We start from the raw sequence: 21,648 nt of genomic DNA on the forward strand, positions 1-21,648 counted from the left end.
ATTAAATAAAGTCCAAACCATGACTTTCTGCTGTGTTTAAATGTATATAGTGGTAACCGCTTATAGTGATCACAGTTACAGTGATCAGCTGCTTATATGGATCAAAAAGCTCTGTGACTGAATCATTCCTATACAACATTTATGCTGTTTAAATAAGTCGCCTTTAGAAATCAAGTAGTCTGCCTAGAGTGTTCATTTGGGTCTCTTCATACATATGGAAAAACAATTTAAACTACATAAATCTATTTTTTGTGCTTTACTCCCATGATAAGCTGCTGCTGCTGCATGCACACTGAAATCATGATGGAGACAGAAAGTCATTTTCTCTCAATGACAAACGTAGTCTCCTCGAAGCTTATGACAAGAAAAGGGGGGAAATAAATGTAAGTAAATTTCACTGCTATCTTTGCCTGTTCTGCCACCAGGGAAAATAAGGAACTTGTCACTGGCAAAAGTAAGAAAACTGCTGCTTCAAAAATGTGCACACACTGTGTTTGAAACAGCTGTACTGTATTTTGAAACAGTCGATAAAATTCAGTAACTTTATATTTATGTAGGCTAATAAATATACAAATGTCAATTAGATGGTACTCTGCATGACAAATGAAGAAAAAGAAAAGGTTATAATAATAATCTGCTTATAGTGATATTTCACCTGGACAGACGTGATCACTTTAAACAGTTTCCATTGTACTTATATCTTTCTCCAGTTTCTTTATCTCCAACTGCAAGTCAATTTTTAACTTTCATTGACACTTGTAAATGGATATCCTGTGAAAGAGATAATGTGTCAAAGAGTATGATAATGTTGGTAAGTTGGTTCTCTTAAGTTGCCTACACCATAATTTTAAACATACATCTGATATTATCTAGCCTAGTGATAATATAACCACAGTGACTGATCTGAATGCTCATTTATTAACAAATAAAGATAAAACCATGAACAGAGAGAAGTGCTGCTCCTCACTATCCCCACGCAGACTCATCAAGCCGAATGCAGGGATTGAACTGTCAACATTCTAGTAATAAACTCGCTCTTCTAACCTTTAGACCATCACTACCCACCTACAGGTATACATTTAATCTGTCATCAATTTTGTGCCAAGCCGTCTCCTTCACCTTGTTAATTGCAGCAGTAATATTTGGTGAAGACTCCTTTATATTCTGCATATAGTTTCATCAGCAGGTTTGTTCTGCTGCAGAGAAGAACACTGCTCTAGTTTTCTCTTCTTTTTATGACATAGTATCATCCTTTTGACAATTGACTGTTCAGGGTTGTTTATGTGCTCCGTGCATGTGCACACTGCAAGCTTATTCCAGCCTGGTTAGACTTAGCGTTGACTAAACACACCTAAGCTGCGTTAGTGGAACGGCTTGAGCCTCAAGTGAAAGTTGGTGTTAATTCTAGCCAGGCTTTTTCAAGTAAGCGCAGCTTTCTTTAGCTGCATTGATGTAATACCCCTCTGATGGTGGAAGAGAAAGTCCCTGTTCTCAAAAGAAAACAATAAAACCGTAACAGTGGCTCTCAGGCCAAGAAAGGAGCAGTAAGCAGGATCAGAGAAAGGCAGCAGGAGGTGCAGCCAGAGTCTGCAGCCAGTCTAGCATGGAGGAGGAGGATGAGGAGGACTGAGCTGAAGGCAGCCAGCCTCCCACTGACTCACAGCTGTCTGCTGAATCACAGCAGGAGAAAAAGTGTGCAGTACAACACATTAAAAAGTTCCTGCAAACAACAAAAAATATGAAAGAAGTCAAAGTTGAAGAGTACTTTCCAGCCAAAGAATTTGACAAACTTGAGCAGTACACTTGGGTCCAGACCAGAGAGAATCTTTTTTCTATGGCCAGATCAGACAGATTTTACTGTTTTAAGCATCATTTTAGTATTTTAAAGGGTGCAGAATACTTCCTGTGGGGTTTTCAGATCATTCCATGGTGTCTTGTAATGTTTTTATTGCAAATGTTAAACACAAGTCTGCATATTGGCACTTTAACACTTCTTTGTTATTAGATGAACATTTTAAAGAAACTTTTGCATTCTTTTGGAAAGTTTTTAGAACAAGAAAAGCGGATTTTACATCACTGAAGCAGTGGTGGGATTGTGGGAAATTGGAGGTCAGGCAGTTTTGTCAACAGTACACTCTCAACGTCTCTCATGACATCATTTAATCTATAAGAGATCTGGAGATTGAAATAGTGGAGAGTTCAGCAGAGTCCACAGAAAATCGAGGCTGCATTGAAGACCTCAAAACCAAAAAAGCCACACTGGCAGACCTGCTGGGCTGTAAAACACAAGGGGCACTGGTCCGATCTTGCTTTCAGAGCGCTGCTCTGATGGACTCACTGTCAAAGTTCTTTTTCAGCCTGGAGGAGAAGAATGGGCAGAGCAGGTTCATCCACGCTCTGCGCTCGGCCAAGCCAGTGAGATCCAACAGAGAGCTATGGACTTTTATCCTGATCAGGCGGGTCTATCGTTGACAATGTGTGATTCGAGATCTTTTGGAGGTCTCTTTGGGTTTCTTTGGGTTTTGATGCTGGTCTGGTTTCTTTGGACCAGGAAAAGGCATTTGAGCGGGTTGAGCACCTTTACCTTTGGAAAGTTTTACAAAGTTTCAGCCTCAGCCCTGGACTCATTGCCAAGATAAAGTTCTGTACGAAGACATCAAGACTGTATTGAAAATTAATGGTGGTTTGTGCTTGATGTCTAGTATGCTCTATTGACTCTCTATTGAGCCGATGTTGCACAATATTAATTTTTTTATTGATGGTCTGGTTTTATCTGATTGTTTATGTTATCTGCATATGCAGATGATATTATTGTTATAGTAAAAAAACAGGATGATGTAAGAACGTTAGGAAACATTGTTGAAACTTTTGGAAAAATCTTAGCTGCAAAAGTGAACTGGGCAAAGAGTGAGGTGTTAGCAGTTGGGAGTTGGTCTGCAGGTCTCCCTCAGCTGCCAGGAGGATTAAGCTGGAGGAGGGGAGGCTTTAAGTATCTGGGGGTTTATCTAGGAGATGATCAGACTGTAAAGAAGAACTGGGAGGGAGTAGTGGAGAAGGTGGAGGGGAGGCTGGCCAAGTGGAGGTGGCTGTTACTTCACATGTCATACAGATCTGATCATTAATAACTTGGTAGCATCAACTCTATGGCACACGTTAAAATGTATGGAGCCCCCTGCTGGTTTGCTACAAAAAGTACACACCATTATGGTCAATTTCTTTTGGGATAACTTGTACTGGATTCCACAGAGTGTACTTTACTTATCGAAGGAAGAGGAGGGCAGGGGTTAGTACACCTGGGGAGCAGAGGAGCAGCTTTCAGGTTACAGTTTATCCAACGTTATCTCACAGGAAATGATTACGTGGTATGGAAACCAGTAATGAGCATCACTTTAAGGGGAGTGGCAGGTTTGGGTTTAGATGCATCTTTGTTTTTTATGATTTGTAGTTTTATACGTTTGTAGCTATGTTTTATAGTTTGTGTGACTTGAATCCATTTTATCAGGGACTTTTTAGAGCATGGACTCTTTTTAAATGGAACAATCTGGAACCTGCAGCTTCACTGTTTTGGCTCTTGGAGGAGCCTCTAATCTATAGGGCCTGGTTGGATGTTCAGGACAGTAGTAGACCTGGTCTCACCCAGCATTTGTGTTCAGCTGGGACAGTGAAGCTGAGACACATAGTGGATGCTGCAGGTCCAGGACTTAACAATATGAAGGCAGTGGCTTCTCTATTGGGCCTGAAGTCACATCGTCACACCAGAGACATTTTAAACACATGGACTAAAAGACTGAGTAGTGAGGAAATGGAAATGCTACAGGACTATTTTTCTGGAATAGACACTCCTGATGAAAGGGATCCTTTCCCTGAACGGGCTCTTAAAATAGACCAAACTGGACTGACTGGACCATTGATGGTTTATAAAGCTGCTGCATCTGCAGACATCTACATGTTGAATGGGAAAGCTCTGTATGAATATTGTGTTCAAGCTTTGAACAGAGAAAGTTGATTGGGAGAACGGACACTGTGAGGAGAGAGAGATTCAAGGTGCAGGATGGCAGTGTGGAGGCCGTTTTATAAACCGCCATTAAACAAGAGATCAGGTGATCTGCAGTGGAGCGCTGGCTGTCAACAGCTTTGTTTCTAAGATAAATCCCACAGTGTCCATTACATGCCCTTTCTGTCAGGAACCAGAAACAATTTTTCATTGTTTCCGGGAATGTAAAACTTCTGTAAAAGTTCTGTGTGAAACACTGAAAACTGTGTTTTTAAACTGTAGCGAGAGTTGGTGTGAAACTGCTTTTATTTTTGGTGCTGGCTACAAAAAAGAAAATACAAAGAAGTAGCAGCTGTTGAACTTTGTAGTGGGACAGGCCAAACTGTCCATTTATAAAAGCAGAAAAAATTGATTAGAAAATGTTTCAGGTGGGGAGCTGCTGTCAGTGTGTAAGTCGTTGGTGAAAGCCAGAGTCAGAGTAGATTTCAGGTTTTATTCACCCATGAATAATGTTGATGTTTCCGTCTCAGCTTCACTAAAGCTGTCTGTTCTGTTGTTGAGAGGCAGCTGACTTTTAACTCTGCATTTCTATGAGATTTTCAAAACCTTTTTCTTGTCCTGTTCAATTTGGTAATTATGTATTGTTGATATTCTCCTTGTTTATTGAAAAATGAGGGTTTTTAAAAATCAATAATCTCTCTCTCTCTCTCTCTCTGTGGTCTCATTAGATTATATCTCTCTACACTGGTAAAAGGCAAATGTCATAAAAAAAACTACATTGCACTCACAGCAATAAACATACATACAGTATTTTACACCCAATATTAGGTCAGAGTTTCAGTAAAGTATAATAACTCTATGATCTAGAGTAATGTATTGCTCAGTATGCTCTATTGATCATTATTTTACCTTAAACTGAAGCATGTAAATATTTGATCTATTTTTGCTGGTCTCAGCAGAGTTTTATGAATACAGAACTATCTATAAATAATGGTGACGCCTCTGTAAACCAGCAGAGGGAAACCTCACACCTACTTATACTAGTGATGAGACTGGAGGGTTTATTCAGTTCTCAGCAGGCATTAAAGGTACAATCTGTGATAAAAATGTCAACAAAAAGGCAGCTCACCTACATTTAAAACACAAAACTGATCAAACTGATTGATTGTTATTTTAAATTCTGATCGGATAGAAACAAACAAAAATATAAATGATATGACACTTCAGTCATATATGTTCACATGCCAGCATTTTATATGTTGTAAAATCACATTTTGGGCATTAGTACAAACAAATTTGTCAATAAAAACCTTTGAATACAAAACTGTGATTTTCACAATATATGTAGCTACTAAATTCAACATACCTATACAAAAGTGAAAACCATATATCTCCAAAACATCAACCTCTAATAGTGCATATGTCAGTAATCCAGTGTGTTTAAATGGGTTTAATTTAAGAAATAAAGAAAATCACCAAATTTGGAGATACATGGTTTTAGCTGGACAGTGAGGATATGGAAATCTACAGTACAATAATTTCCAAATAGCATCAAAATGAGTTTCAGTAATGAAATGACAATATAAGCTCTATTCACAATGTGACATTTTCCTTTAACATAAATTGACACTTTCAGCACATTTAGACATAAATGTGTCTTTGATTGTAACTGTAATTCACTTCAGCAGTAATGAAAGAAAAATGTTTTGTACATTATCAACAGGCAGTATCAGGCAGCATGGGCTGCAGGGAAACATCTAAAACTTGCAGGGCAGGGGTGCCCCATTACCAGGATTGAAAAACACTACCCTATAGGGTGCACTGTACTGTATGGGAGAAAAACATTTTCACATGCCCTTCCTTTGAGGAACATCAGATACTTTGCCCTATAAGATGCCCTTACAATGGAGTAAACTGGCCCTTATGGTATAAATTAATATATATGGTATAAATTCAATTAATATATCCTTTATTTTAGGCTGTAGTTGTAGCTGACATTATTCCATTCAGTTGATTTTGGTACACTACTATCACTTGTTTGCTCAGTCACACCCTCTTTAGATTGTTTGGGTCATTGCAGTCTAAGCTGTAACACTGATATTACTACAATTTGTGACGTCACATAGCAAGGCTTTTTTGCAATTACAACAAGTGTATGGATTCACTTTTATAAAGGATGCATTAGGATACACCATTACAAATTGGTGTAGTGGTGTAGCAAAACCTTTAAAGCAAATCATTAGAGTATTCTTTATCCAAAATGCATTTACAACTCTTTAGCTTGGATGAACTTGCACTTGTAAGGAGGGAGATTAGCATTGGGTTACTTTATGATTACATAATGCCAAGATGAGACATTGAAGACAATAGAGAGGGATCTGCAAAATGCAGCTCGAGGCAGCAAGGGAGGAGATGAGAGAGATAAAGGTATGTTTGCATTAGCCATTAGCATTGAGAGGGATGTCCAGTAGAAATTAAACCTCAGCCTTGGCATGTTTCAAAGTTTCAAAAAATGTATCCTGTCTTGAGGTCTGGAAGAGAATCCTTTGAGTAACCCTGCTAATAGACAAACAAATGGAGAGGAGTGAAAACACCTTCCTTGCTCAGGGTAAAACATTCCCTACCAGTGTAGTTGTAGTGCTGTATGTTAGTGCCTTACAATCCAAAGTAATTGGAAAGGCATGACAAATGACAGAGCTACCCAATCTTTCCAGGATGTTTGCCAATTCTATGACATGGAGGAAGACAGTATTGTCACTACACTTCAGGTGTTCCAATATCCCTGTGCTCTCTCTATGAGCAACTGGGTCCCCAACTAAAAGGGCCCCCAAACAGCTACAGATTTAATATGATACTGCTGTCAAACATCATAATAAATCAAATCCCAAACCACATCCTCAGACATTAATGCTGGTTGTGTTATTCACAACATGGAAAAGGAAACAGAATTGTATCCAACTGGTCATTTCAGTTTCACATTTATGTTGAGAACAGTTCGACTAGACGTTCACATTGTTGTTCAAGGCTGAAGACATTATTCTGTGGTGAGCAACTTATGCAATTTTTGTTTCCCCATTTCATGCACAACAACCAGTGTATGGACTTAAAAAGAAACTAGAAAACGGAGACAGTGGCCTTAAAAGGACACTGGACACTAGAATATTAGCAGAAGTTTGGAAATTTGGAAGCCTCATTGCACTCAGCTGTGAAGGAAATGAAACAAACTGTATGAAAGACTGTCTGTTATATTCTGCCCCTTCAATTGTCATGTATTTCTGAGATAGATGAAAATACCTTATGATTAAAACATTTGCTCTATGTGTGAAATGTGTGAATCTATCTTTAAAGTAATAAGTTGCTCAATGAGACAAAAACACGAGGTTGCAGATTTTAATAAATGTTTACATTGGTTATGACGATCAACTCAATATATTTACACTAAAAAGTATACAATCATGAAGTCACTGTAATTAAGAGTGTGTGACTTATGAAGCACAAATGTTTCTTTTATTCAATTTACAGACAACTAAAATTAAACAGAAAGTTACATTTAAAAGTGAATATCAACAAATGTTACTTACCCAATGACATAATGTGAGTGAAACCCAAACACAGCCTGCATATGTCCATACAACACAACATGACAAATAAGCTTTTGCAGCACAATTCAGACAGTCTTTCTATAGCCTTGATCTTGAAGGAACATGAGAGGCTCATTACCAAAATAAAAAACGCAAGACTACTGTATATATAAGACTATATGATTTTCAGTCCAAGCACTAACACTAGACATAAACTAAATCTAAGTTAACAGTGTTTTCTGGTGGTAATTATTCATTCCGTCTAGCTCTGACTATCAGACTGCCTCTGCAGCGTTAAATTTACAGCAACATCCTCCCTATTAATAAATATCATGTCTAATTGCACAGTAATGAGAAATTTTTGGTCTCAGGGCTTCAGCGCACATTTAAGTCCTATTTCTATCAAGAGTTTTACCAGAGTGAAGGAGAACAAGGTAAACAGACCACTGATGAAAGCAGAAAAAAATAACCCTGTATTTCAAATTGATTAAATTTACAAACTGTTCTTTTCTTGCTGAAGTTACCATAATTTATACATTAGACATATAAGACAAATGATGTCAATTATATCATTCACTTACAATTGTTTTGCAGATCAAAAATACAATAATTCACACCAGTTTTCTGCTCAGTGACCTCATAAATATGGTTACAAAGCTGCTGCTACTAAAATTAGATTAACATGCAGTGCATAACATGTAAGCAAAGCCACAAGTCAGTGTTTTCTATTAAAAATAGTTTTCACCACTAATGCAGTGGATAGAAACGAAAATGTCACAGACTTAAAGGTTCACTGTGTACAAAGGTTCACTTTTCTAGCGGAACAGACTTGGTAGAAATGGAATATAATATTCATAAGTATGTTTTAATTGGTGTATAATCACCTGAAAACAAGAAAAGTTGTATTTTCGTTGTCTTGGAATGAGCCCTTTATATCTACATAGGGAGCAAATCCTCTTCGATGGAGCCTGCCATGTTGCACCGCCATGATTCTACAGTAGCCCAGAACAGACAAACCAAACACTGGCTCTAGTGAGGGCCTTTTGTGTTCTTCACGAGTTTCACTGCCACCGTAGGTTCTCCTACACACTTGGGAGGGGAGGGTGAGGGGAAGGGTATTCAGTTGGTCGCAATGTGCAACCTCACGGCTAGATGCCACTAAATCCTAGACACTGGTACTTTAAATCTCTTGGGTTAGGCTTTATGTCTTGTTTGCTGTTGGGTCTCAAAGTCTTTAGTCCAGTCCGTGGTGATAGTCATCCTCAGTTGAATTCATTAAACTGCAAAATCATACTGAAGGCTTTAATTTGCTGTTATATAGAAGAGAAAAAAAAACAGAATATAGTTAAATGATTTTGCACGTAATGTAAAACATGAGGCTTTAAAGTTTTTACCAACACATTATGTATTGATCAAAATGCTGTCATTATCTATTAATATTTCATGATTAAAAGCAGGAATACATAGAAAAACTTAAAGTTATGTTTACACTGCAGACTGTGGTGGAGACTCACCTGGCTTCTTATGACCACCTTTCTTGTTGTTACGGCAGCACCGCCACACAATCACCATTAAAACAGTAATCAGTATTAGAGCAACTACTGAAGAAACTAGGATCCAGATGGGCAGATAGTTTTCTGGGAGGAAGAGAACACATTGGTAATTATTTGGTACATATTTACTACGTGTATAGCACTTAAAGGCAACTGTTTGTCAACCTGGGTGCTATTCATATACATTTTGTTAACCACTTCAAATGTACACATTTATGCAGACTGAGCACACACTAGTTTATGTGTTTGTTAGTGTGTTTATAAGCGTGAGGCTGTGGCTCCCTTTCAATTTAGCATAGAGTAGCAAACACAACAAGATGCTTAATGTCTGCAGGTTTCCAAATTGCAGACACAAAATAAAAAGGTACACACTACCAACAAACAGTGATGAAATGTAACTAAGTACATTTACTCAAGTACTGTACATTTTATGCTACTTTGTAGTTCTACTCCACTGCATCTCAGAGGGAAATATTGTACTTTTTACTCCACTAAATTTATTTATCACTTATAGTTACTAGTTACTTTCAGTGGTGGAGAAGTATCAGATCCTTTACTTAAATAAAAGTACCAACACAGCAATGTAAAAATACTCCATTACAAGTAAAAGTCCTGCATGAAAAATCCTATGTTTGTATTAGTAGAAAAAGTGTTCTTAAAGTATTAAAGTAAAAGTACTTGTTTCATCCCCCTGACTGATATATTACGTATGACATTATTAGATTGTTAATACTGATGCATTCACTGTGTGAGAAGCATGTTACTGTTGTAGCTGCTGGAGATGATAAAAATCAAACACTTGTTTGTCTAACTAAATCAGATTAAAAACACTTTTATCTGAAATCTAGAGTGTAGGAGCGTTGCTATGCAGTTCACCACAACAGACACATTGAGTATGAGAGGAAAACATTCTGTTTGAGATGATTTCTGTTGAACTGAAGTTTAGTCATAGCAAGTTCACACTCTGTCCAACAGAAGTGTGAACTTGCAATATTGCAACCAAAAATCACAGTGCACAAAAATGTGAGGATCAAACCATGGTTGACAAACAGATGGTTTCTGTGAGTGTTCTGCAGCAAACGCCCCTTAACAAAACACCTTTCATCCTAGCAACGTGTTCATGCTGAGCTAAGTTTAACCACAGAGTATTACTAAACGTGATCAAACATGTATGGTTCACCACATCTCTAAGTGTGTCTAAAGAATCAGTATATAAATAAAAAAGCTTCAGTGCACTTTTTGAATTATTCTCAGGAATAATTACCTTACCATGCAATATAGATCTCAGGTATATTTTATGATTCGCATGTAGAGTTTGAGTCATATATTATAAATGATAACAGAAAATGTCACCAGATTGAGGAAGTAAAGTAGGCCTTCTTTAGAGATATAATCTTTCTGCATTCCTCGGGGCAGAAACTCTACTTCGCTTTCACATCAACAGCTACTTAGATCACAGTACTGAGTGAACTGTTTTCTGTTTGTTTTCTATGAAGAATCTGAAAAAGTCTAGTACAGAATAGTATAATTTATGTCTGTGAATTAAGATTCTGATGTTTTTTTTCATTACTATTGTATCGATACACTTACAATGCATGAAGTCATGTATTAAATAGAAATATTAAAGTGTAAGTTGGAGGAGGAGGTTTTATTATCTAGTACTTGCCTTGAACTTCCAGTTTCACATGAATGGTATTCACAAGGACCCCATTTTGATGAAAGACCTGTACGGTGTATTGACCTGAGTCATTCTTCTCTACGCTGGTGATCTTGAACGTCCCGTTGCTGATAAAAAACTCAGTTCTGTTTCTAAAAGCCTCCTCTATCGTCACCTTTTCTTTCTTCAGACTGAACACCTTTATGGGCACTGTAAGCTCTTTCTTACAGTGCATCCGATAGCCGCTGCTATTGGTCATCATTTGGATATACACAGATCCTCCAACAGTAGCAGAGCACAGAGATGCATTCTGTGTGGCATTACATTTAGTTACAGCAGGTGTAAAGAAAGCTGGGAAAGTATGAACAAAAGAATAATTAGTTTAAATTATTAATCATTTACACATTATTACAGTGGATTTACAAAGTGTTTCATTTTTTTAAAGATGAGCATCTTACCATGTGTTGTTCCAGCTAACATCACAAGAAGTATAAGAACTTGCTCCATATTCTTGTCATCCAGAATAACGTTTAAGGTTTTAACAGATGAATGAACTCATGAGACTGAAGTGAGAATGAAAGAACATGATGGTAAACCTCAGTCCAAAGGTGGTGGCAGATATTGACAGGAAATGGTAACTGGGTGGCTGTTTCGTACAAGAGTAGAAAGACAGGAAATGAAGAAAACTGTCTCACTTCTGCTTGCATACACAAATCTTGAGTAGTGTGCTGTAGTGCACTGCTCTTTGTAAATATGCAGCAAGATTTTTTCAAATTTCCGTCTCTGCTGAAATCACATGCGAAATCTGAATCTCATCATGCAACGGTCTACATCATGAGACTGGGAATTGCAACATCAGTAGAAGTTTTTTGGTCACACTTGGCCAGGGGAACTTTGAGTTTAGTTTTTTTTTCAGAGCCCTTCTTCTTGGTCCAATAAGAAAAATGTAAATGTGACACACGCACATGGGGGTGACTGCAAGAGAGTAAATGAAAGAGTTTAAATTTAAAATTCTTCTTGTAGTTTACATTAGAGGCTAGAGATCTGTTCAGTGCCCAACACGTGGTCATTGGGACTGGATATTTATTATGTTTGCTACATGCGTCAATATATGAATATATAACAAACATACAGTATAGCTATGTGATATAAGAATATAACAATTTATGTTTAGGAGGGAGTGGGGCGGGGTGACCAGTGAATGGGATATAACCACCTCTTACTAATCGCCTACATATTAATAAAATGACTATGACTATTTAAAAACGACAATAGAAGTGACTTCAAAAACCAAATTTGCCACGTGGCTTACATTTATGTTCAATGATGTTTGCTGAGCTGACACATCACATAACAAGACAAAGTTAAAAAAGAAAATTCTACATTACCAACTAGTTAAATAGCTGTTTCATACCTCTGATTTGTTATTCTCCAATCTGTTATCACAGCTATCAGCGAGTAAATGGAGCACTGTTGCTGAATGCACAAACGTAACTTTACTTTAACTGTTTACTGTTCCCTGGTGGGTTGGTCAAATGGCTGTGATTGGCTGGATGACTGTTCAATTAATCTAACTTGACCAATAGGTTTTTCATGTATGGGAAACTCAGTTTTGTTTCATCAATGACTACCTCAGGAAAAAGTGGTGGGTGGAATTATGTTTCTGTGAAAGTGCGGGTTTTACAACACCCGTAACACCCACGGCTGCGACGCACCTGCCTTAAATATTAATGAAAGTAAAAGTGTTTTTTGTTTGTTTGTTTGTTTGTTTTTTATCTTGTTCACACAAGATAATATATTGTGTGGAGATCCTGCTGTGGTCAGTTGCAGTGCTGCATGTGCTCTCTCACTGAGGCTAAAACTGAAATTCATCACCTTCTAGTGTACTGTGGTCCTAAAAGGCTTCTAGCACAAAGTGAGTGATGTCTGCACTGTGCACATCCAATCTTTGACCTGTTTTACGAGGAAGAGCAATTAAATGAGTTAAAAACATGCAAACCAAAAACTTCTCTGATTTAACCCTTTACTGAATCATAGTCTCTCTGGGTTAAAGAAAGAAGGATGCCCCAATACAAAAATACAGCGGTAGGCTACTACTGGGGAACTATGGTAGATTAATACAAACATATAGTTGGATAAACTCACAAATGATAGATAAATATATGTCACTGTGGGAAAAAAAGAAAATATGAAATATTACAGTGATGTTGATATAAAGAAAGCTCATTGGAAACCTACTAAACTCTACCAGATCTGCCAAAACAAGAATATATTGTATAGGGCTTGTCATTATTTTAATAGCCCTTCAAGGCTCTTTGCGTTCATTTTTCACAGTAGTTGAACAATATGATGCAAGGCAAGTCATTTTCAAAAAGTTACTTTAGCATGATATTTTCATGACCATTTCGGATAGTCATAGCCTCCTCTAGCCTCTTAATAGCGCAGTTTTTTGCTAAAAAAAAAAACAGCTTCCTGCTAGACCTGCAAACAATACTGATGAGAGTGATAAGAGTGAAGCAAAACAGTAAAGTTGAGGGTCGTAAAATCAAAACAATAAGCTGAAACACGCTCAAATGCTCCACAGAGCTAACTCAGGTGCTCAATTATGCAAGTTTGTCACTACAAGCGACTCCTTTAACATTATACATAGTTTGACCCATTGTCAATGTAAACATATTGATTTGTGCAGCTTTAAAGACAGCAGTGATGGACTCATTACATAAACTTGACGTTATAAAACTTAAAATATGCTGAGATCCCATGATTTCCTGTTGACAGAGTTTATATGTTCACATACTCATGTTCAGAGGACTTGAGGGTGAGCAGTGTTTTTCCTTTCAGATGGGAGAAAACATTAACTGCTCTGCTGTACATCTCATAGTCAGTCAGTTGGCTTTACTAAGGGACCTTTTGTGCCATGCCAAAGACCTTTGCATGTAGTTTCTCCAAATAACCCATAAAAAACATAATATCACAGTAAGTCTAGTTGCCTGTGTGTTTCTCAAGAAACACCATATTAATACTGGAAGAGTCTTAACATAACCCTTCTGCTGTCATGTAAGGTTAACATCAGAAATGAGCACTGTTGCTCTGTAAAGGAATGCAGTATTTATAATAGAATAATCTTGTCTTAAGAAATGAAGCAGAGTAGGATTTACTATCACTGCTTACCCAAAGCCACCAATTATTCACTCTACTGCTCACTTTAAAATCATAAGATGTCTTTTCTCTTTTTACAGTAATAATCTCATAATAAGTTCTCGTTAAATAATGGTGACAAATGGGCTTTGCTTTTAGCAAACAGCCTAAAGCTCATTTACCTGAAAAGATCCAGCCTGGAAATGAGGTTTTACTACCATAAGGAATAGAGAAGAAAACCTCCTGTAATGTTAAGTAAATCAGTAAACTGTGTTTGAATTATGCCACATACAAGAGGATGATTGGCATAAATAAAGGTACAGTTTAAATGAACTACAGATTACTTTTATCTGAAAGATGTTTCCTAGTAAAAATGGGAAAACAAATATATATCGTTGTTCAAAAATGTGTACATATGTAAGAGAGAAAGAACTGGCGTTGGAATCACAGAAATAACGCTTGTAACTAACATTACTTTGACAGAGAGGTAGTCAGTGCTATTATTCATTGTAATTACAACTGGTTGCAGATGATTTCATCTTGTCACCATCTTGTCAAATACAGTGATTTAATAAAACAACCCTATGTCCTGTAAGCTAAAGGAATTTGCTTACATATCCGAATCATCTTGTAAAATGGAATCACTTCTCATTTTTAAGTACAGAATAGGCAATTTCAAGTAGGGCACACATATTTTTATTCAAGTTGGATACATGCCTCTTTCATAGTGAATCCTTAAAAATACTTTACTGCCTTCAATTAAACTTTTTTAATCAATTAGTTCTTCTAGAAACTCTGATGTTCTGTTCCTTGTTAAAAAACAAACAAAAACACATCGTCAAAAGTCAACAAACAGAACTATCTTTCATATAAACTTTGTCCTTCAGGTCAGTCCCCTCTAAACTTTTTTTTTTTAGTCATGTCTTTTCTATATCCTGTTGGACATGATCCTCGTGTTGAGTTTTCTGAAAAACGACCTGCTTTTGGACAGTTTAAGCTTCTTCTTCCAGTCCTTGTTTTTTTTCTGGTAAACACTGTCCCAGCTGTCCTCCTCCTCATCTCCCACCCAAGGTACCCAGGCACCTCCATTCAGGTGGGGGTCCGCCCGTGGGTCCTCTGATGGGTACCGTACTGGCACTGCAGTGCGGTTGTAGTACACCAGTCTGACCAACAACTCTTTGACAACGTCTGGTCTCTGCTCAGAAAGGTCCAAACGTTCATAGGGGTCTCTGGAGATGTTGAAAAGCCATACTGATTTCTGGGGTTCAGTGTGCCTCTCCAGGTTCCACCAGCTGCCGGGGAAACCAGGAAGCATCTGTGGTGGTGTCCAGTCTCCATAACCAGGGTCTCCTGTCAGGAGTTTCCAGTCTCCAGCTCGTATGGAGGCCTGCACGGCTGTGTTCCAAATCCCATATCCTTTCTGCAGGGAGCCACTGCGAGCATGGTTATACAGAGGGTCAATGTTGTGGAGAATCTCCAATCTGGGTGATTCCTTCCCCTCGCTGATGGCTTCCCAAACATCATACCCATCCACCCCCTCAGTCAGGGACTCATTGCCACCTGCTAATCCCACCAGTGTTGGGTACCAGTCAGTGATGTGTATCAGGGCTTTACTCACCCTCTTCTTCTTCCTCAACAGAGGGCTGTGGACAAACCCCAAACCCCGGACACCGCCTTCCCAGTAGGTGCCTTTACGTCCTCTGAGTGGCCAGTTACTGCCACCAGATAAAGGCTGGCCACCGTTGTCAGTCGAGAAGATGATGACACTGTTCTGGTAGTAACCATACTTGCGGAGGGCGTATGTTATGTTCCGAACCGCCTCATCTACCGTTGAGACCATAGCAGCATACTTCCTGCGGGCCACGTTGCCCAGCTCGCGGTATGGATAGATGTACTCCCGGGGGGACTGCAGGGGTGTATGGACAGCTTGGAAGGATAGGAAGATGAACAGCGGCTGGGACTGAGGATCATGGGTTGCCAGAATCTTACGGACTTTTTGTGTGTACAGATGGGTGGAGTACTTACCCCTCTGACCCCAGGCTACCGTCTCCCCCTCATGGAGGTCGAAGCCACACAGCCCAGGGCCATCACAGGAGTCGTAGGTGTAGTAGTTCACACTTCCTGTTAAGGAGCCAAAATATGTGTCGAAGCCACGGCGAGTGGGCAAGCAGTCCTTCTTGTAGAAGCCCAGGTGCCACTTGCCTAGCATGTGGGTTGAGTAGCCGAGCTCCTGAAGCCTCTGGGGAAGGGTGATGTGGTCAAAGGGCAGGCAGTTAGGCTGGCGGGGCCGGATGATAGAGTGCTGTAGGCCGGTGTGAATTTGGTACCTGCAGAGTTAATGATTAAGATTACTATCAGAGGGACAAATGTGTTATTAATAATCTGATCTAACAGATGATCAGATATAGTAATAACACACATAGAGGGATGGGAGGGAGAGTAAGATTGCTCCCATTTCCTCCATCAACTTCATGTGTAATCAACCTGTTGAGGAAAATCCAAAGCTTTCTTTAACATGGTATCATGTTGTTTCTACTTATTCTAGGAGGATATTAAATGATAATCAACCAAAAAAGAGTTTGTAAAAGTAAACACATTCCTCTGTGTCATCAGCTCCTAATTGAATGGAAATGCTTGATCAATGTTATGCATATTCAGGATGGTATTTTGATGATTAAACATTCATTTTCATTCAAATTGGGAATAAGTCAACCTCAAAACAAATTTTGATCGTAGATTTCTGTGTTGGTAAATTTTAGAGTGCATATATCACTTTGGTGTGCAGGTATTCAGGTTGCAAGACAAAATAAATTAACATGCTTCATTCATTATCAGATAATACCTACCTATGCACTTCCACTGCAGTTCTCTGATAACAGCTTTCTTTTTTACTCAATGGCACATTTTACTGTACAGAGTGCAGCCATGATGAAACAATGAGTTTACCCAGGTTGTACACACCCTTGATTCGTGTTATAGCTCATTAAAAATAAATCAATATGTTTAAAATACTGCAGAAGACATAATATATGACGCACAGTCAAATAATGTTATTTCATCCCTTTATTGCATATCAAATTGTGCAAAAACTCTATAAATCAAAAACGTATGTAAGTTATTTTTGTAAGTTATTTAAAATATGTGAGAACTCCAGACACCAAGAAGCAATCTGAGGACAAACACTTTACCTGCCGGTGATGAACTGACTGCGGGACGGGGTGCAGATGGGCTGGATGTAATAATTCTCCAGCTTCACTCCGTCCGCGGCCAGCTTATCCAGCGCTGGTGTCCTGATATCAGAGCTGTGATAACCGATGTCGTTGAATCCCTGATCGTCTGTCATGATGAAGATGATGTGAGGAGGCTGCGGGACAGGAGACACGTTGCCAAATGTCTGAACGGGCTCGTTTTCCACCTGATTGGGACTCATCAGGTCCCAGCTCAGGTACCCGAGGCTGAGCAGACTCATCATGGAGAAACCGGTCAGAGCTGTCGTTGCCATCTTCTGACGCTTTCTATTAATCAATCTATCAAACATTCAGTATACTGTCACCAAAGCATTGTGCAGTGAGGTAAACTTCGGGAGAGACGCGCTATCCTCTCATTTGGACTCTCTCTCTTCATGGACTCTTTGCGTGCTTGAATGGCAAGAAGGCAAACTTAACTATGCCGTCAGCTACACCTCCATCCTTAATGTCTCTCCAAAATGCTTCAACCTCCTTTGAAAACATTTTTCTTTCCCTAGTGGTCCCATTAACCCCGCCCATTTGCCTTGCAGCCTCACTGAAATAACATCAGCCCCCTACCACGTCAAAACACACACTCACACTCACACACACACACACAGTAATATTTCTATTACATCCAGGTGTTAGAGGTGAGTTTATATCTCACATATCTCTTGTAGTATAAAGTTAACTTATCCAGGCAGTAGGCACTGATGTTTTTGCTATATTTGAATATTATTCTGCAAAATCCTTACACAATCTATCACATTATGCTCCACTCAGTGTAAAAGCAGGTTCAAACATGACCCTTCATTCATGCCATTCATGATAATTTGATTTCAGTGACCCACATAGCCAACTTTACAAATTACTAGAAAGCAAGAGAAAAAAAATCATTCCCATCTGACCTGGTTTAGCCATGAACGACAGAGGGTCTACTTACAGACCCTCACTCAGAAAAACATGGCCTGTCAGGGAGATTTGAGTCTCAGGGCAACTGTGGGGCCCGAAAGACACAATCATGGACACTGTTCCCCGCTACGCTCACAAACACTCTCTTATTATTCCTGCTGTTTCATGACTAATGCATACCTGAGGAGAGAGACAGAGCAGACTTCCCAGACTCTGATAACATCTCCAACCAGGCGTCAAAGAACCACTTTACAAATCATCCAACGGGTCAACAGAAAACAGCAGGACTGCACAGCCTCAGCCACAGCTTCTGTGTGGATTGAAGGCCTTCACAGCTTCTTGTCTGCACCTTCCTCATAATGCAGATTCACTTGGACTGGAAATTGGGGAAGGGGCTGTGGAAAGTTGTGAATGGTAGTTGTGGAAGATAGAAAACAATGAATGTGCAAAATATGAAGGCTACTAATTGATTTTGTTTATTAATCTATACCAAATGGCTTTGGATTTGACACATATAATGCTGTTGTCAGACTGTATAACATTTGATGAACATGAGATGGTCAAGATCAGACCACACACTGAACTCTGACTGAGACATTTGGTCAAACTTCTAGTTTCTTGTGCCTATTATCACAGCAGACCTTCACATTTTTACATGCTAAGCTTTAGCATTTTAAAAGTAAGTAATCTAAGATGTAAGTAAGATATTGAAAGCCTGTTAATAAATTGAATTATCACAACAATGTAGACTGATGCTGGCACACCACTGGCTGGTGTGACCAAACTCATCCTTTTTGAACTTATATGGTAATTCAGCCTCCCTCTTACATGTGAAGACGTAAAGATAGTCCATGATAGCACACACAAGAAACTATTTTTTACCATTTTTCACAAACTGTTTGGTGCGAGAAGGCTTCCAGGTTGAGGAACGTCAACAACCATGGCATCACAGGAAACCTCGTACACAATGTCAAACTACTAGAGAAGGCAAGAAATTCTGAAATTCAAGTTTTTTCCACCCCTACGGACAGAATCTGTTAATTCCAACTATGATACACTTCATGGGATAAGACAACAAATTCAAACAAAGCTCATATTGTGTAATACGATCCAAGCATGAGATATTGATTGTGTAAAGGCTCTACTATTTTCATCAAATTTCTGTTCCCTGTGCTTGATGTCAGAATATAATTTTCACTTTAAAGCCTGAATCTGTTTCTCAACACAAGGTCATTGAGGTGAAACATGGTCTGCATATAAAAATGAGATCTGACAAAGTCAGGAGTTGGGCAACACATTTGAAGGTAAAACATACATCACACCTTCTCAAATGTTGATATTGGTCACAGAGAGACTTGTGGGCATGGAGGTGGCCAGGCAGCCAAAGGAAGTATGAGCCTCCCGTAAAGAGCATGAAGCTGTGGCCGGCAATGTTTGCCCAGCAGCAGCAAAGGCATCTTTGCAGCTGGAGCAATGCCGGTCAGAGTGACTGAGTTTAACGCAGGTCAAGCCCAGAAAGGGAGGGAAGAAAAAACGATTGAGGTGCACCTGAAGTTTAACACCCTTATGTTTATTTATGTAGTTTTTTCCTAGATGGAGCAGCTTGGACAGCTTAAGGTCTTTGCAAAAAATCCCACCAAAAACCAGAGAGATGTTGTGCAATCACACTGAGCGACTTGACGTTATTGGTCATGGTGACTTCACAGTATGTCTGAACATCTTGCCAAACAACAACTCAGTGATGTCCTCGGGTGCGTGTAATAACACAGAATCACCGTGGTGGGGAACATATAACATACCTGTGTGTGTGTGTGTGTGTGTGTGTTCGTATATTGCCAGGAAAGTAAGAGTCTTCAGGTCTTTGGGCACCCACACTTACGATATGTGACTCATCTATTTTCTGTTGGTCAGAGGTGCAACTGCAGCAACTCACTGTGTCAACAACAACTGTACTTAGAACCAACACCACAACACAAACAACACACACACTGACTCACACACAAATATTAATAAGCACATACCGGTCATACTCCAAAGACTGAGACGTTGATGCCACAGATTCTTTTCTCTTTTTTTCAGGCTTTTTGCCTTTATTTGACAGACAATATAGAGACAGGAAATTAGGGAGAGAGAGGGGTATGACATGTAGCGCAGGTCCCCTGGCCAGGGGTCGAGCTGTGGACATTGTAGTTATGTGGTATGTGCCTTAACCGTTAGGCCACCAGGGCGCCCCACCCCACATTTATAATACACTACTTGCATATTCACGTCTCGCATCTGCTAATCCATTTATAACCATATTGTCATGTTGCCAAATCATTCCACTAAGAATTCAACCAGTAACCACAAACTTGTTTGATGACAGTATTTTTGGACAGTTACCTAACAATACACCGCGAGTTAGAATTTGAGTGACCCTTAAATGTTGAATAAACACTGTACTCGGTCTAAGCAGGTTATTTTCAGTTATTTGTTTGTCATAATTTATCTTGGGCTACTGACACAATGTCAAACTGAGCTATGAATAAAAAATATGGAAATTTATTAGCATTCTTGTAAACCGTAGTCGTCTCATCCCAGAAATGGCATGATTCAAACACAGCTAGTGGGTGTTGTTTCAGGTATTTTAAGTCACTCTGCTTTAATGGACCACACACAGTTGCTGTTGTCCCATATGTGACTCAGTGGTAATTAAAGTTTAAAAGATAGGCTAACAGTTTTTCAAGTCTGTCTTAAAACAACAGTCAGGTGCCCATATGAACACTGAAACAGATTTTGCTCACTGTAATCATTCCTCCTGTTCATACTGACCATTAGGAGATCCCCTCCAAATGTGCTTACAGTGTAGGTGATGGGGGACAAAATCCACAGTCAAAAACATCTGAAGGTCATATAAGGTTACAACCATCTGAGTTTGTCAAATAAATTCCTCTTTGTGTCTCGACAGACGGTGTTTTCCTGTTCAGCTGAGGCGGAAGGATCCTAACAAAAAGGGGAACTGTTTGGCACTAAAAATACTTTGAAATATTGACTTGATTTGACTAATTTAGACAACTTTTAAATACATGTCTGCACAGAAGGCAGTGGATTTTGTCCCCCACCACTTACATCAAAAGTGCATTATGAGATCTCTTAATGGTCAGTATGAACAGGAGGAATGATTACAGCAAGAAATGTTGTTTCAATGTTCATTTGAGCACCTGACTATCGTTTTAGGGCAGGCTTGAAAAATTCTGGACCTACCCTTTAAAACAGCGGATCACATTCTCAAACCCGTATTCAACTGCTCTTTTCATCTTTTCAATGTCAAGGCAGAATTTATTGTCTGTCTCCCCATATTCAAGTTATACAAGGGAATGAAACTGTGTTATTTCAGTGCTTTATGTTGTATACAACAAGACAGACAAGTAAAAAAAACAGTAAAAGAACACACTACACTAGTGAACAAACAACAAAGTGCAAGTGGTATTGAGTAAAGTGGATGATATTCTCTCCTTTACTGTCCTGTGTACATGTGATGAATGTTTTCAGAGCATTTTTCTCAGTGTGCACTGCCGAATAGCTACATCTCATCATTTTCAGATTG

General features: G+C 39.0%; 2 protein-coding genes across 2 annotated transcripts; both read right to left on the reverse strand.

The window, feature by feature from the left end:
* Positions 1-7,370: 7,370 nt before the first annotated feature.
* On the reverse strand, positions 7,371-11,507 carry si:zfos-741a10.3 (uncharacterized protein LOC796591 homolog). Its single transcript, XM_067599126.1, has 4 exons — positions 11,244-11,507; positions 10,795-11,136; positions 9,090-9,212; positions 7,371-8,885 (listed from the first exon to the last, which is right to left on the reverse strand). Exons 1-4 carry the CDS (start codon positions 11,290-11,292, stop codon positions 8,878-8,880), a joined length of 522 nt encoding a protein of 173 aa, XP_067455227.1. The 5' UTR covers positions 11,293-11,507; the 3' UTR covers positions 7,371-8,877.
* A 3,096-nt stretch (positions 11,508-14,603) lies between these two features.
* On the reverse strand, positions 14,604-17,627 carry arsia (arylsulfatase family, member Ia). The gene is made up of 2 exons (XM_067598355.1): positions 17,112-17,627; positions 14,604-16,250 (listed from the first exon to the last, which is right to left on the reverse strand). Exons 1-2 carry the CDS (start codon positions 17,459-17,461, stop codon positions 14,852-14,854), a joined length of 1,749 nt encoding a protein of 582 aa, XP_067454456.1. The 5' UTR covers positions 17,462-17,627; the 3' UTR covers positions 14,604-14,851.
* Positions 17,628-21,648: the final 4,021 nt, after the last annotated feature.

Source organism: Thunnus thynnus, chromosome 9 (genome assembly GCF_963924715.1).
Source record: "Thunnus thynnus chromosome 9, fThuThy2.1, whole genome shotgun sequence".
Classification (NCBI taxonomy): domain Eukaryota; kingdom Metazoa; phylum Chordata; class Actinopteri; order Scombriformes; family Scombridae; genus Thunnus; species Thunnus thynnus.